This window comes from Stegastes partitus, unplaced genomic scaffold (genome assembly GCF_000690725.1).
Source record: "Stegastes partitus isolate 25-593 unplaced genomic scaffold, Stegastes_partitus-1.0.2 Scaffold105, whole genome shotgun sequence".
Lineage (NCBI taxonomy): Eukaryota > Metazoa > Chordata > Actinopteri > Pomacentridae > Stegastes > Stegastes partitus.
Window position 1 is genome coordinate 314,318 of NW_007577836.1, and position 14,027 is coordinate 328,344.

The 14,027-nt window shown below is 41.5% G+C and overlaps 2 protein-coding genes across 2 annotated transcripts in view; one reads left to right on the forward strand and one right to left on the reverse strand.

The window, feature by feature from the left end:
- The first annotated feature begins 354 nt into the window (after positions 1 to 354).
- The window catches only part of LOC103354338 (homeobox protein Mohawk-like), a 17,189-nt gene continuing 3,516 nt past the window's right edge, over positions 355 to 14,027 (forward strand). The window contains exons 1-4 of the mRNA XM_008277665.1: positions 355 to 549; positions 833 to 992; positions 1,108 to 1,261; positions 1,343 to 1,678. Of these exons, the coding sequence (XP_008275887.1) occupies positions 359 to 549; positions 833 to 992; positions 1,108 to 1,261; positions 1,343 to 1,678 (841 nt within the window). The 5' untranslated portion in view covers positions 355 to 358. The remainder of the gene's footprint in view (positions 550 to 832; positions 993 to 1,107; positions 1,262 to 1,342; positions 1,679 to 14,027) is intronic.
- Positions 4,994 to 9,873, reverse strand: rab18b (RAB18B, member RAS oncogene family). The gene is made up of 7 exons (XM_008277664.1): positions 9,671 to 9,873; positions 9,232 to 9,287; positions 8,734 to 8,795; positions 8,041 to 8,113; positions 7,634 to 7,752; positions 7,269 to 7,335; positions 4,994 to 6,547 (listed from the first exon to the last, which is right to left on the reverse strand). Exons 1-7 carry the CDS (start codon positions 9,736 to 9,738, stop codon positions 6,375 to 6,377), a joined length of 618 nt encoding a protein of 205 aa, XP_008275886.1. The 5' UTR covers positions 9,739 to 9,873; the 3' UTR covers positions 4,994 to 6,374.

Sequence of the window (14,027 nt, forward strand, 5' to 3'; positions counted from 1 at the left end):
GCTGCTGCTGCTGCTGCTGCTGCTGCCGCTGCTGCTCCTCTGCAAGCTTTTCCTCGCAGAGCTCCTCAGAGAAGTGATTGGACGGCGGGGCGGCCAATAGGCGGCGGAGCAGCAGGTTATTTGAACTCTCCTCACACGGCTCAGCTGAAGCAGACAACATCATCTGACTTTTCAAACATTATTCCCTCATAAGAGTCAGTCATCATCTGTTGCGGTGGTCAACAACAGAACAACAACGGACGCTTTTTAACCCTTTTTTTGTTTGTTTGTACCCCGTCAAGAATGGGAGTCTACTGCTTCTGTGCACGTCTGGGAGTCTACTGATGCACCTGTTGATTGGGGGAAAACTCTCTGAAGAATGGACAAAGTTGCTGTGATGAAGTCTGATACTGTGCTTCATTTGGACGACAGCAGGAGAGCAGAGGAGAGGAGCAGACTGAGCTGTGGAGACTTTCCTCAGACGAGTTTAACAGACGGACAGAACGCAGATCTGCTGCGATGCCAAGAGAGCGCTGAAGGCAACTCCGCCATAAAGTACAGGAGATATGGGTAGGACTTTTTTTTGTCTGTGTTGGAAATGTGTGATGGCATGTTCCAAAGTAAAACAGGTCGATGACGTACCATAGCTCAGTCATCTGAAATTATGCAGAATCTAAGACAATGTTTGACTTTGTGTCTGGATTACTCGCTCAGACGTTGGAGCTCTGAGCAGCAGTTACCTCAGTAAATCTTCTGCATGATAATCAATCACTTGTGTAACCGCAACATTTCTTGAATCTATTGAACTTCTCGTAGACAGATGTGGTGAATATATTAGTTGTGACTCCTCCAGGTCTCGTCTGAGCGGAGTGAAAGTTCGCCACAAGAGACAGGTGCTGCAGGACATGGCCCGGCCGCTGAAACATTGGCTATACAAACACCGAGACAACCCCTATCCCACCAAGACCGAGAAGGTCCTGCTGGCTCTGGGCTCACACATGACTCTAGTGCAGGTGAGACGAGCTCGCTGGCGGAGGCATGAAGTAGAGGCGGCTTTGAAGAGGTATTAATGTTGAACATTCTGAGCCAGTGCTGTCCTGAAAAAAAAACCTTGTGGCGTCCGTGCAGGTTTCCAACTGGTTTGCAAATGCTCGGCGAAGACTGAAGAACACAGTGAGGCAGCCAGACCTGAGCTGGGCCCTGAGGATCAAACTGTACAACAAATACATCCAGGGAAACGCCGAGAGGCTGAGCGTGTGCAGCGACGACACCGACTCAGATGGTAAGTGGCCTTTGGTGAATTTCAACTTTCTTTTAGTTGTAATTGTCAACAAACTCAACAGTTCTGGTTCCTTCGCTGCAGACGAAGAGTGTCCCTCACGGACTCCTATCAGCCAGTCAAACTTTGGCAGGTCGTCCTCCCACAAGAGCGTCCTCCAGAAACAGGGCAGCGTCCTCGCCATGGCCGACTCCGCCAACAGTGACGACAGCACGTCCCCTCCGTCCAAGTACAAGAGCAGCTTGCTGAATCGATATCTGAACGACACCCTGCGACACATGATGGCGACGAAGGCCGAAGGCGTCGCCTCGGCCCGGAAGAGGAGGAGCCACTCCGAGTCTTTCAGCTCCAACGACTGCGATCGAGACGTCGTCTCTCCAGCGTCGTCCTACGAAGAGGCCAACTTCGTCTACCACATGGGTGAGAGAGACTCGGCTTTGTGTCACACTAAAGCAATAAAATGAGTTTTCTTATTTTACTGGAACTCATTATGTGTGAATGGGGAATCAGGGAAAACCTAAAAATACAAACATAATATTATAGCATCATATTATGTCGAGCCAGCTTCATAAAGTCCAGAGAAGTTAAGCCATCAGATTCATCACTGCAGGTAAACAAAGAGGAATGAAGGCAGCCCCCGGCCACAGAAATCATTAAAGCATCTTCCTTGTTAATCGTGGATTTATACTGGATGTGAGGTAAAATGGCAGTTTGACTACCCCGTTTCCCTCCGGTTCATTTTTAACACACCACAGTGTACAGTAAAGTAAGAACAGAACGGACAGAAACTTCCACATGGCTCCTCAGAGCTCCCTGACATTAATAAATCTCTGGCATTCCACCGAAAGTCAGAAGCTCGGCGAGATTCAATTATAAAGTTACAGCAAAACTGGGAGGGAGTCTGACACCTGGGTGCCCTTTCAGGTCTATAGGGAGCGCAGCACATTGACAAGCCTCAAATCCGCTAAGGCGCGGGAGCCAAAGCCTCTACAAACATTACTAATAAAGACTCATGCAGACGCTGAAATCCCTCATTTTAAAATTGGATGGAGCTCGCGCTGGCTGCCACTGCACACCGCAAATATCATTTCCATATACTAGAATGTGCCATTTGTTCCGCTTCAGCTTCTTGCCATGGTGGAAATGTCCAGTCCAGTCTCAAGGACAATTACAGAATGTCTGAGACTTTATTCTTCCCAGGGTGAGAAGTGGAAACCTCAGCCAGTTGTAGAAATGGAGCAGTCCGTCAGAGAAACACCGAAGACGTCTCGCAGAGCGACTGTCACAGCTGCCACTCATGTGTGAGACGAGGCAGAGCGAGATCACTCATATTCATTTGGCTTCTCCCATCAGCGTTTGAAGGGTGTAGCTCCGCTCCCTCACCTCATGTGTGCTTTGGCAGCCTGCATCTCCCAAGTGTTACTTTCCTACTCAAAATCCATCTTAATTTACATTACATTATAGGAGCTGTGAAAAGATTTTTGAAAGCCATTCTACTCTTTAGCACTTCTCTTAAGTTTCACCCTAAAATTAAACAAGACGTGCTTTAAGTTCCTGTTTTATTATTTTTAAAACTAGTTTCCTGGCAAACAAGCGAGGCTAGGTCCCATGTGAAGACGTTATTTAATGGATATTTTTATAGGCTGTGGCAAGGCTTAATCTGTATTCGGGAAACTTAGTTGGTTAAGCGAATAATTGGAGGATAATTCNTAGATGTTTCCCTCTTCCAACACACCTGATTCAAATGACCAGCTCATCATCAAGCTCTGCAGAAGCCTGATAACGATCCTGATCATGTGAATCAGGTGTGTTGGAAGAGGGAAACATCTAAAACATGCAGGACTGTGGCCCTCAAGGACCAGGATTGGACACCCCTGCCATAGGTACTAATCATCTCTTAGCAGCTCCCCTCAGCTTTGTGATGCTTTAAAGGGATTTGAACTCATTTGTTTTGATCATCAAGTAACTATAGGTTGACATATATGCCCAAAGGTATTAGAAAATCGGCTCATCATTTTGAACCTTGAGACTGTTAGCTTAGCTTAGCATAAACAGTGGTGGCAGGGGGGGAAACAGCAAGCTTAGCACTTTCCAAAAAGGTAAAATCATGAGCCTAACAACACTTCTAAACCGCACTAATTTACACTTCGCATCACATTTGCTTAATCTGTACAAAAAACAAAGTGTGAAAATTACAAGTTCAGAACGTTGCAGGTTAAAAACCGAATTGTTTTTGGCTGCTTTATGGCTGCAATATCAAGTAACTGTTTTTTTTATTCTGCTGTCCAGATCAACAGTTGATAGCTGGCAGATGAAGTTAGAAAGATAGGCAGTGTTGCAGCAGAAATTTGCATGTCAAAAAACACAATTTTAAAAATATATACAGGATATAATTTTAAAAAACGAAAAAAAAGTGGAGCCTTTATCCGCTAAACAGAACGGTATTTATTATAAACTAGCTTCGTCAAGCATCTCATCTGTTAAAATTAGGCAGATTTTCCTCTCATTTATTCTTAGCAAGTATTCTTCTGTCCTGGTTTTAATCACAATATGTTCACGTGTACATTATCCATAAAACTGAAGCAAAAAACTGATTCCACCCCTCCAACAGGAAAAATGCATGTTCTTGTGTTGAACACTAGGGGGCACACTTTGTTTCTAGTAAAGAATAACAGTCACCAAACACTGAATATGAGGCTTTAGATTGCTTATTAACACATACAAAAGGTTATACTTCTAAAATTAGCTCCTTAAATACGTTCCTCGAATTCCCAACTTGAATGTTTGCTCTTCAGGAAACCTTTAGGTGGCGTCACAGAGGAGTTCGTCCAACATGTTCCTCTTGAGCAGTTTTAATTTAAAACGTGGCTTTGCATTGCACACACCGGGCAACTTATTTATTTGCCGTTACCAAGTAAATCCAAGTAAAAAAAATTAAATATTTCATGAATTTTGCTGCCACGTCTAGATGCTAAAGAGTTTCTACGGATACATGCAGAGTGGAGCCCAAAACTAAGCAAAAAAAAGACCAAACGGCGTGACCTTTTATACGTTCAACCACCAGAAATGCGACTCCAAGTGCTTCATGTAAATCTTACGTTATCTAACAGCTACTCGTGTTCCAGTGTCCACTTAAAAATCAACTGTTTACAGATTCTTTCCACTGCCTCAAAGTGGCCCAAAACGTCGGCTAAAGTGTCAATAAGTTCCAGATGAAGCTGTCGACATACTGTCATGGAATAAAAAGGTGAATGTCTCTTAATAGACGCAATTCTTGTCCCACGAACAAAATCTCGATGACTTCTACGCCAAACCAGATCGCTGCAATTTTCTGACCTGAATATGAGGTCAACTGGTAAAAAAAAAAAAAAAAACTTTGTGTTCGGGAGAATTCCTGGTTCTGTATACCTAAAGACGGACTCATCCCCTTCCATCTGGGGACACCGAACCCAAGCTTGTCACTGCATACCAGAACTTTCTTACACAACATGATTAACGGGGTTTTTCCACGTGTCCCGGTTTCTCGTCTGTTTTTTTTTTTTTTTGACATTTCGTACGAAGAATGCTTTTCAGCCTTGCGTGTACAACAGGCGAGTCCCCAACAAAAGGATTATGGAAAGAGCGCCTCACTTCTGTTTCCACTGGTAACCTGCTTTTGATTAAGCGGGATTCGACACAACACGGAAACTTAATGGCAGCTCTCGGACGGCAATTAAACAATAGTTAAGACTCGAGTGACGGCATCTTGAGGTTGACGTTTATTTCAAGTTTGAAACAATTCAAACGTTAATCGACCATAACTCTCGCAAATGTCTTTCAATATTATTAAGGCAGATATCGATTTAACATATTGCTGCGTATGATTGAAACAGATGCACAGCAAAAGCAACAGGAAAAAAAAAAGAAATCAAAGGACAGCAAGGGGGGAAAAAAACAGGTTAAACAAGCAAATACAAACAATACATGAAATCGTAAATATACTGGAGATAGTAAGGAACAAAGCTTCTGGGAATGTTCTCGTACTACGTGTGAGAAATGCCTTTAATGAGTCGGTGAAACGTAAAATGGATCATAGCAGACAGGAAACTACAAAAAGTGAAAAAAACTATATAGATAACAGGGTCGAGTTGAGGCCGTTTACTTAAAAAGAGCAGAGCAAGAACAACTGTGAGCTCAAGTGAATAAAAGGGACATTTTTTTTTATTTATTTATTGCAAGAGCTCTTGATACTGTAAACCTTGCGGCTCTGGAAGAGATGGTCCAGATGCAAAGACTGGTTGGGTTGCAAGGAAACCCTACGACACAAAGATCATGACTGTTTTCTAAGCTGAGGAGACAAGAAGTCCATTTGAAAGCGCCTATACATTCTGAAGCGCAGAATTCGATGGAAATCACCATCAAACAAACAAGTCTAGTGTTGACCGTGAAGATCGACTCGGTGTCAGTAACTGGGGTCTGATGGGTAACGTCTTCTTTGGGAGTATTCACAGTGTTCTGGTGTGTAATGCAACCTGCGTTAACAACCCAAACTGTGCGGTGTGTGTTTCATAAAGCTTCCTATAGTGTGTATAGTAGGACATTTTGTACTTTGCAGTTATGTATGCCAAGAAAGCACAAAGAACGGAACAAGCTTTTTCCCTGTCAGAGAAAGGATTGAGGAGACTTTCACTATTGATTAGAATTAATTATTCTGAATAAAACTTGACAGGCTGTAACCTACAAATTGGTTTGTGTTAGAGGCACTATGCTAGTAACCTGATGTCTTAATGTACAACTGGACCACTCTCGCCAATGAGATAAATTTAAACCAGACATGTGCTCACGTATACTTGGCATGGTTGAGTGAATTTAAAACACTATACGCTCCTCAGACGAGAGGCTACGTCTTGCCTGATTCTTTCATTCATGTTTTTAACAGAAAGTAGTGACACGATACAGATGACGGTTGAAAAAGAAGTGTGCAAACAGCAATGATTTTGTTTTTTTCTCCACCGACAGAACTTACTCCCACAATGAACTTATTAGAAGTGCTCATCCACCTGTCGCTCTCTTTCTGGTCCGTAGTCATTCCTATCAGGTTGGTGCTTCATTTTTTTTTTCTTTGTTCAGTCCGTTTTCAGGGTATGGAGCAGTAACCTCCACATGCCCCGGCCCTGGCCTGCTCGTGATCCCCCAGACGGACCTTCTGACCCTGGGTTTCGCTCTCCCAAAGCCCTGGAGTCTGGAGGATCTTCTCCACAAGTTCCTCAAAGGCACACTGGACGCCGTCTTTGGTTTTTGCACTGGCCTCTGTACAAAAGAGGATTTACGGGATGAGTTTTTTTTTTAAAGAGAGAGGAAAAAAAGGGTTGAACACTTTCCAAAATGTCTCAAAAAAAAAAAGAAGCTTCCATCAGCTTTTAAATCCTAAACGAAGCCTAACATCTGTCTTTTTACCGTACTCTAACGCTACTGATAAAGATTTCTAAATTGTCCGCGTGTTGACAAACACGACATGTAAAGTATGAAATGACTTCATTTAAGAAGCAGTGGGAATAAAGACATCTTCGCAGCAGATTAAAGCTACGACATCTTCTTGCCCAGCCCTTTCTAAAACCCCTTAATTTAGCCTTTCTAAAATGGAAACTCCACAGAAACGTTAACCCAATTTCCCAGAGAGGGGCAGATTGGAGATGGGAATCAGGAACACGTGTGGACATGGATTCGATAAATGAAAGCCCTGCTAGATGTTAATCATAATGCAGTTCTTCTGGAGCGGCCGCATCTTTCAGCGCGGCGTTGACAGTGCGGACTCGAAAATGCCAGAGCAGTATAAACAACACGGCTAATCTAAACTATATGCATGACTTACTCAATGATGTCTCGACTTGTTCCAACTGCGCAATTACAGTTCGGACTTTTAAGTACGGCGCAGTAAGTTTTAATGGCTTTAAGTTACATTTTATGGCTCTATTACTTTAAATGACCATGACTGACCACGTCTGATTTTTACACCAACACGGGTACTTACCAATAAAAAGCATCGAGTGTTTTCGAGCAAATTTCAACCCCTCATTTCTGTCCACTTCATGGTCGTCCTGCAAAACAAATAAATGTCCCATGTAATTAGGCCTACGTGGAGTACATATGGCAAAAAAATAAAGTGTTTCAACATCACCAGTGTGCTGCCCGAGCGCAGTAAAATGCACAGCAACACCCACGGCTGGTAATCACATTTACATTTTCGCTAATCACGTTTGAGCAGTTTTTGTGGCATTATTACATTCTAATAATGTCGAAAATACTGTATTCATAAAGCCACTGAAATGTGAACTGCATATGCTGCGTATTAGTGCCAGAAAAAGGGGAAAAAAACCCTCTGTAAAAGTGACTCACCTTATCAATTTTGTTCCCAACCAGCATTTTTACAATGTCGTTGCGCGTCGTGTAGGTTTCCAGTTCGTTCAGCCAGTTTTCGAGCTTCGTAAATGTGTCACGCTTTGTGACATCATATACTGAAAAAAGCAGGAGAGAGAAGGAGTTACGTAAGATCAATATATAATGTTGGGAGAATAACCTTTTATTAAATTTAATAGAAAAGCAACTGCTGTTATCTGCTGGTTGCTGATGTACAGTTTGGTTTTAAGCTGGTGTCTTTCTCGTGACTCAAACATTATCTTAAGCTAGTAAGCAAACAGCGACTGATGATGTAAGGAAGGTGTAAGGTTATAAATGTAGACAAAACACGGGACAAGAAAAGAGATGATTCTTTGATTTTATTCGGTGGACTTGTCACTATTTACCGAGTATGACTCCTTGCGCGCCGCGGTAGTAGCTGGGTGTCAGGGTGCGAAACCGTTCCTGTCCAGCTGTGTCCTACAAAAGCAAAGACAGTAAAAGATTCCATGATAAAAAAAAGACTTTTAAGAGCAGCAGGTACAGTAGCCAAGTCCCAGTGTCCATCCTCAGAGACTCCGACTCTGCCATGTGCTCCTAATCGGTTTGCACGGACTGTCAAACCGTGAACTGATCTGAGGGATCCTGACAGACTTTTGGGACTCTTCAGCTTTATGCAATCCTGAAGACTTTCTATTAAAAATTAGTTTTAGTCTAGTTACACTGAACAGCAGTTATTTTATCCAAAACAAGAAAGGCTCAGTTTCCAGCGTTACATTAACCTCGTCCCACTAGACATGTGACTTCTTCAAGTACTGTCTTATTCCTCGTGAGCTCTTCACAGTCTCTTGTTGAGATCATAACAAAACCTTTAAAACTTTGTTCAAGGTTTAGTTTATGGACTCATTGTTTACGGTGTGATTTCACTGGACGCTGAGACTGGGGCCACTCTGTCAGAAAAGACCGTTTTAATGGATTATTCAGCTACGCCCTGCAGTTCTGTCTGTGCAATGTCACCATCTGGTGGAGAAACTTTGTACTTCACCATGTTTTTCCTAATAGATAAATAACAGACAGGGGTATGTGGGCTTGTGTCTTACCCATATGGCCAGCTTTGCTTTGTTCCCATCTATAGCCAGAGTCTTTACTTTGAAGTCAACACCTGATCAGTAATGAGAGGAAGAAGTGAGTTTACATGATCAATTTTAAATTAAGAGCCGTTTCCATAAGTTTGTGCATTTGCTGGGGCTGCAACTAATGAGTAATTATCGATTAGTTGTTCTATAAAATGCAAAAAAAATGGTGACGCGTGTTGATTAGTGTTTCCCAAAACAAAGATGGCTTCCCTTTAGTGTTTTGTTTTGCCTATAACCCAAAAATATTTAGTTTAATGTCATAGAGAAGGACAGAAAGTGTAAAATATTCACATTCAAGATGCTGGATTGATAAAAATAGTGATTGTATTTTCTCTAAAAATGACACCAAATGTTTAATCAACAATCTAAATAGTTGGCGATTAATCTAATAGTTGATAACTAATCGATTAACTGTTGCAGCCCCAGGTAATGTGTGTGTTTGTGTGTGTGTGTGTGTGTAACCTATTGTTGCTGACTGCTCTGGATCAAAAGTGTCCTCAGTGAACCTCAGGAGGAGACTGGAAATACAGATAACATGGAAATGAGCAGGACATACAGTACAATAAGCTACTGTGAGCTGGCCACCAGCTTTGGCAACCTGTTTTCTGAGCTCACAGGATCACAAGAGTACAGTTAGTTGTTGTTGTGGAGCTTTAGTGTCATAACTTCAGCTTACAGCAACAAAAAACAGCACTAAAAAGTTTTACAGCCGTCCCCAAGTCACCCAAACACGTCAGCTAGTTAGCAGCAAATACTTGAACCAGACTGGCAGGAAAAGAGCAACAGCCCTCCCAGCTAGCTGCTGCAGCTGCCGAGCACAGAGGACTGAACTTACATAACAAGAAAGATGTCAACATTCACAACAGGCTAGCTAGCCAGCCCGCTACAAACACACACACACCTGGACTTTCCGACGCCGCTTTCGCCGATTATCAACAGTTTCAGCGTCGTCAGCACGTCGTCGTCCATGTTCCGTCGGGAGCTGGTTTCACCTGCACTTGGAGACGCTTTTACCTATAAATGTTTCAGTTGTTTCAGACCAGCAGCAGCAGCAGCTATCGGCTCCGGTGACAAGCTGCTGTTCATCAGCTTCCGCACAGCCTGCGACGTCACGAAGTCTCGCGAGATTTGGAAACAAAAACGCAGCAACACAAATATTTCTTTATTATTTATATCATATATATATTTTATGCTTGCTTTTGTTCTTTTGTNGGTCTCATTTATCTTCTTCATTTTAAAGGAATAAACTGATACTTTGACAAATTAACCACCTTCAAGTCAAAACCTGACGCTAGCATTAGCAACATGTTAGCTTAGCTAGCCTGGGTCAGTGCAGAAGTGCTTGAATTCACCTGCCAACACCTCTAAAGTTCACTAATTAACACTTCATATCTGTTTAATTTAATCTGTACAATAACCCAAGTGAAAAAACAGCAAGTTGTTTGTTTTTTTAAAAACTCGCTGGGTTTGTTTATTTATTTAGGTTTTTACTGTAGCTACTCTGCTAGCTACTTCCAGGAACTGTAGCTTCCTTTTACACTTCAATCTGTATTCTTTGTTATACACAGAAAACAAATCACTGTGTTTATTTTTCAATTCAATTTGTCCAAAAAAAAATGAAGAGTAATTAGTTCAACTGCTGTTACAGGTGCATGCTATATATAAAATATCGAAGTAGCAACCCTGACGTCATGCAAGTTTGGCATTTTGTCCATCAGCATGTTGGTTTCTAGAAACCAGATGTGAAGAGCGAGGGCTGGATCCAAATGAGAAACTGAGGACACTACACACAGCATTTTCCGACTATTTTCCATAATGTACTTTCATGTGTTTATTTGAAGAAGTCAATGGAAATTGCAGAAGTGAAAATAAATAAATAATATACCCAATTTTGGCAAAAGAATATTTCAGTCTGCTTGAGGTGTTTTATAAACTTTTTGGAAAAAGTATTAACGTATTCAATAAGAATAAACTTTGAACTCGCAAACATTTAACTCCCTGCTTCCAAACCTTTAATTGTCCTCATGTCCAGACAGCATCAAACACACCTAATGAATAATGAAGCTTCTTTTTTTTTTAACCATTCTTCTGTTATTTTTTTCTTTTGTTTTTTCTTCTTTTTTTTATTGCCGTGCTTCGTATTTTGCATACCGCCACCTTCTGACAACGCTAAACAACCAAGTTCATTTGCTTCATCGCAGTTAATGAAACAAGCCTAATGCGTTTTTTGTTTGGTTTTTTGCCGCTTTTTTTGGTGATAGTTTGAAACTTCACTTAAAATTTGATTGATAGTTATGTGGTAATATTGCTTTTTACTTCTATGCAATCAGACTAACTTTGGCAACCAGTGAGTCGCCCCCTGCTGGCTGTTAGAAAGATTGCAGGTACAAGTCACTTCAGCATTGGCGTCACTTTTTAGACCTGGGTGTTGCGTCTGTCTTTTATAAACAGCCTATTGATGACCCACTTCTTAGCTAGGTACAGTAACTTTGTTTTTAATGCGTTATCTTTATTCCATACAAAAAAACAAAGAATTGACTTTTTTTTGTTAAGTTTAATTCATTCCATCCATCCATCCATCCATTATCTTTACACTGTTTAATCCTCATTAGGGTCGCGGGGGACTGGAGCCCAAGTTTAATTAATTCAAGTGTTAAAACAACTAATCTGACAGCGAGAGTCTAAACAAATCAGGCTAACCAGTTCCCCTCTCTTTGTGCCAAGCTAAGCTAACAGGCTGTATGACATGGCATCATATTTACCGCACAAACATCAGTGGTGTCTATTTTCTTATCTGACTCCATTTCCTCGAATGCTGACCAAACCCTTCAAACATGGCATAAACTCACTCACTTGACATCATCTTATTTATGGTGTTTTTTGGGGGTTTAATGATGTCATCAAACACTACGTGGACAGCACTGCTGAAATGTTTGTGCAAACTTTTAATATATCCCTGCTGGTCATATTAAGGGTGTTCGCAACCCAGTACGACTCCTCTGTGGAGGTGAGGTGGAAAGTCAAGCTGCCAGATTCATGACAGGCGCATAGGCCATTAACACGTTTATACTCCGCCCAGGAGACGGCTAAAACAGTCACTAAACCCAAAGTAATTTATTAAGTGATGCCACTACACAGTGTCTTACAAGGACACCTTAAAATTAGACTAATTTGTCCAGGCAGTAAAAGTCTAATGGAGGAGAATATGTTAGTGGTGTTCTGTACGGGAAGGTTTACATTATATAATGTGGTATTCAGATCAAGTTCAGTATTTCCCTCAAAGAGGCTGGAGAGCCGTAAATGTGACTAGAACTGTGTTTTATTGGACGTGGAGTGGTGAAAAATATAGGTGGACAAACGCCTCACTGCGTTTCCCACCAATTTTGTTTCAAATGAAAACATGCAGGGAGGGGAGTGTCCTGTTTGTGGAAACATGCAGGTATCTGCATTGAAAATAACATGGTGTTGCAGCGTGGGTCTCAGTGACACACCTATGAGACTGATTCAGACAATTCAATTCAATTCAGTTTTATTTGTATAGCGCATATTTACGACAAGTCATCATAGCGCTTAACAAAGGCAGAAACACCCAACAATCCAAAACATTTGGATTCCCTATAAGCTTCAGCAGTCTGCAACAGTGGGAAGGAACCCAAAACCCCCGCGGAGTCATCGGAGAGTTAACCAAAGATTTCAGTCGGCTCATGTCGACATTATTTTTATTGTGAGTGGTTGCATGAGGTTTGATTTGAGCTGTAATTACACTCGGTGGTGGACGTGGACACACCACCGACGCATAGCTGTTGTAATAAAACCACTTTAATAATTCACAGTTCGGAGGACTCCATTTCATACATGCACAATGCGTCGTATCTACGAATTCCTCGCATGCACACCGTTGCCCTTGTACTGAGCAGAGATAAATCTTGCATGCTAAAGCAGAGACGACTTCTATTCTTGACCATGTTCCGGTGCAGACATACACACTGACAGCTGTTGACACCCATGTACTCGATGCTAATATGCTACCTTACTAGCGTACATGTGTCTACTTGGAAGACTCTTTGTGTTTCATGCATAGACGCCACTCCTTAGTATGTACATGATAACCCTTGTAGCGTATGTGGACACAAACTTTGTGTTGAACGCAGATGTCCATGCACACAAAGTATACAACTGGTCTTATGGGACTTATTCGTCTGCTTGGAGACCCTGTTCCATACATGCACAGTAGAACTTCTACCAAGCATGGGTTCCTTTGTAGTGTAGTCACCACGCTGAAACAAACTTTGGCTGCATGAAGACATCCGTGGACAGCAGACTAAAAACTAACATCATATGTTCCAGTTCGAGTCTAAGGTTCATGCAAACTGCACCACACAATCTCACTTTTCATACAAAGTAGACCGGTTTTCTTGAACTTTAAAAACAGACAGTATAATTTTACATTGTAGATTCTCATTTACAATTCACATGTTGACATTTATAAGCAAAGGTATTAGAAAATTGAAAATATTTTGAACCTTGAGACTGTTAGCTTAGCACAAACAGTGGAGGCAGGAGGAAGCAGCTAGCTTAGCACTTTCCAAAGGTAAACTCATCAGCCTAACAACACTTCTAAACCGCATTTATTAATACTTTGCATGGCATTTGTTTAATCTGTACAAAAACCAAAGCGTGAAAATTACAAGTTCAGAACTTTGCAGGTTAAAAGCCGAATTGTTTTTGGCTGCTTTATGTCCGTAATATGCTAACGTGTTGTTTTAACACTTTGGGTTTTATTAGCAAGAGGAAATTCGGTACAGCATGTTGATTAATGAGCTTTTTTAGGTGGATTTTATTACCGTGAGACAGACAGAATGGCTGTTTTCCCTGATTCCAGATTTTATGCTAAGCTACGCTAACTGCCGTCTGGCTTCAGGTTCATTACCGCTGCTCAGACATGAGAGTGATATTGTTCTTCTCATCTAATTCTCAGCAGCAAAGTAAATAAGTATATTTCTCAAAGGGTGCAACTATTTTTTAAATTATTAGGGTTACATGTAAGCCGTAATATAAATTTACAAGAACACTGTGCAAAAGTGCAGCGAGCAGCTTCATATTACGGCTTGTAAATTTGTGTTGTAACTGACCCCCGCTGCAAATGTGAGACTCACCAGAGGTAAAACAATGTTTTTTCTCCATAATAAATACAACAGAGGTGCAGAACTACTTTCTTGGCAAGAGGTGTTATAGCTAAAGAGAGAAATGCTGAGGAA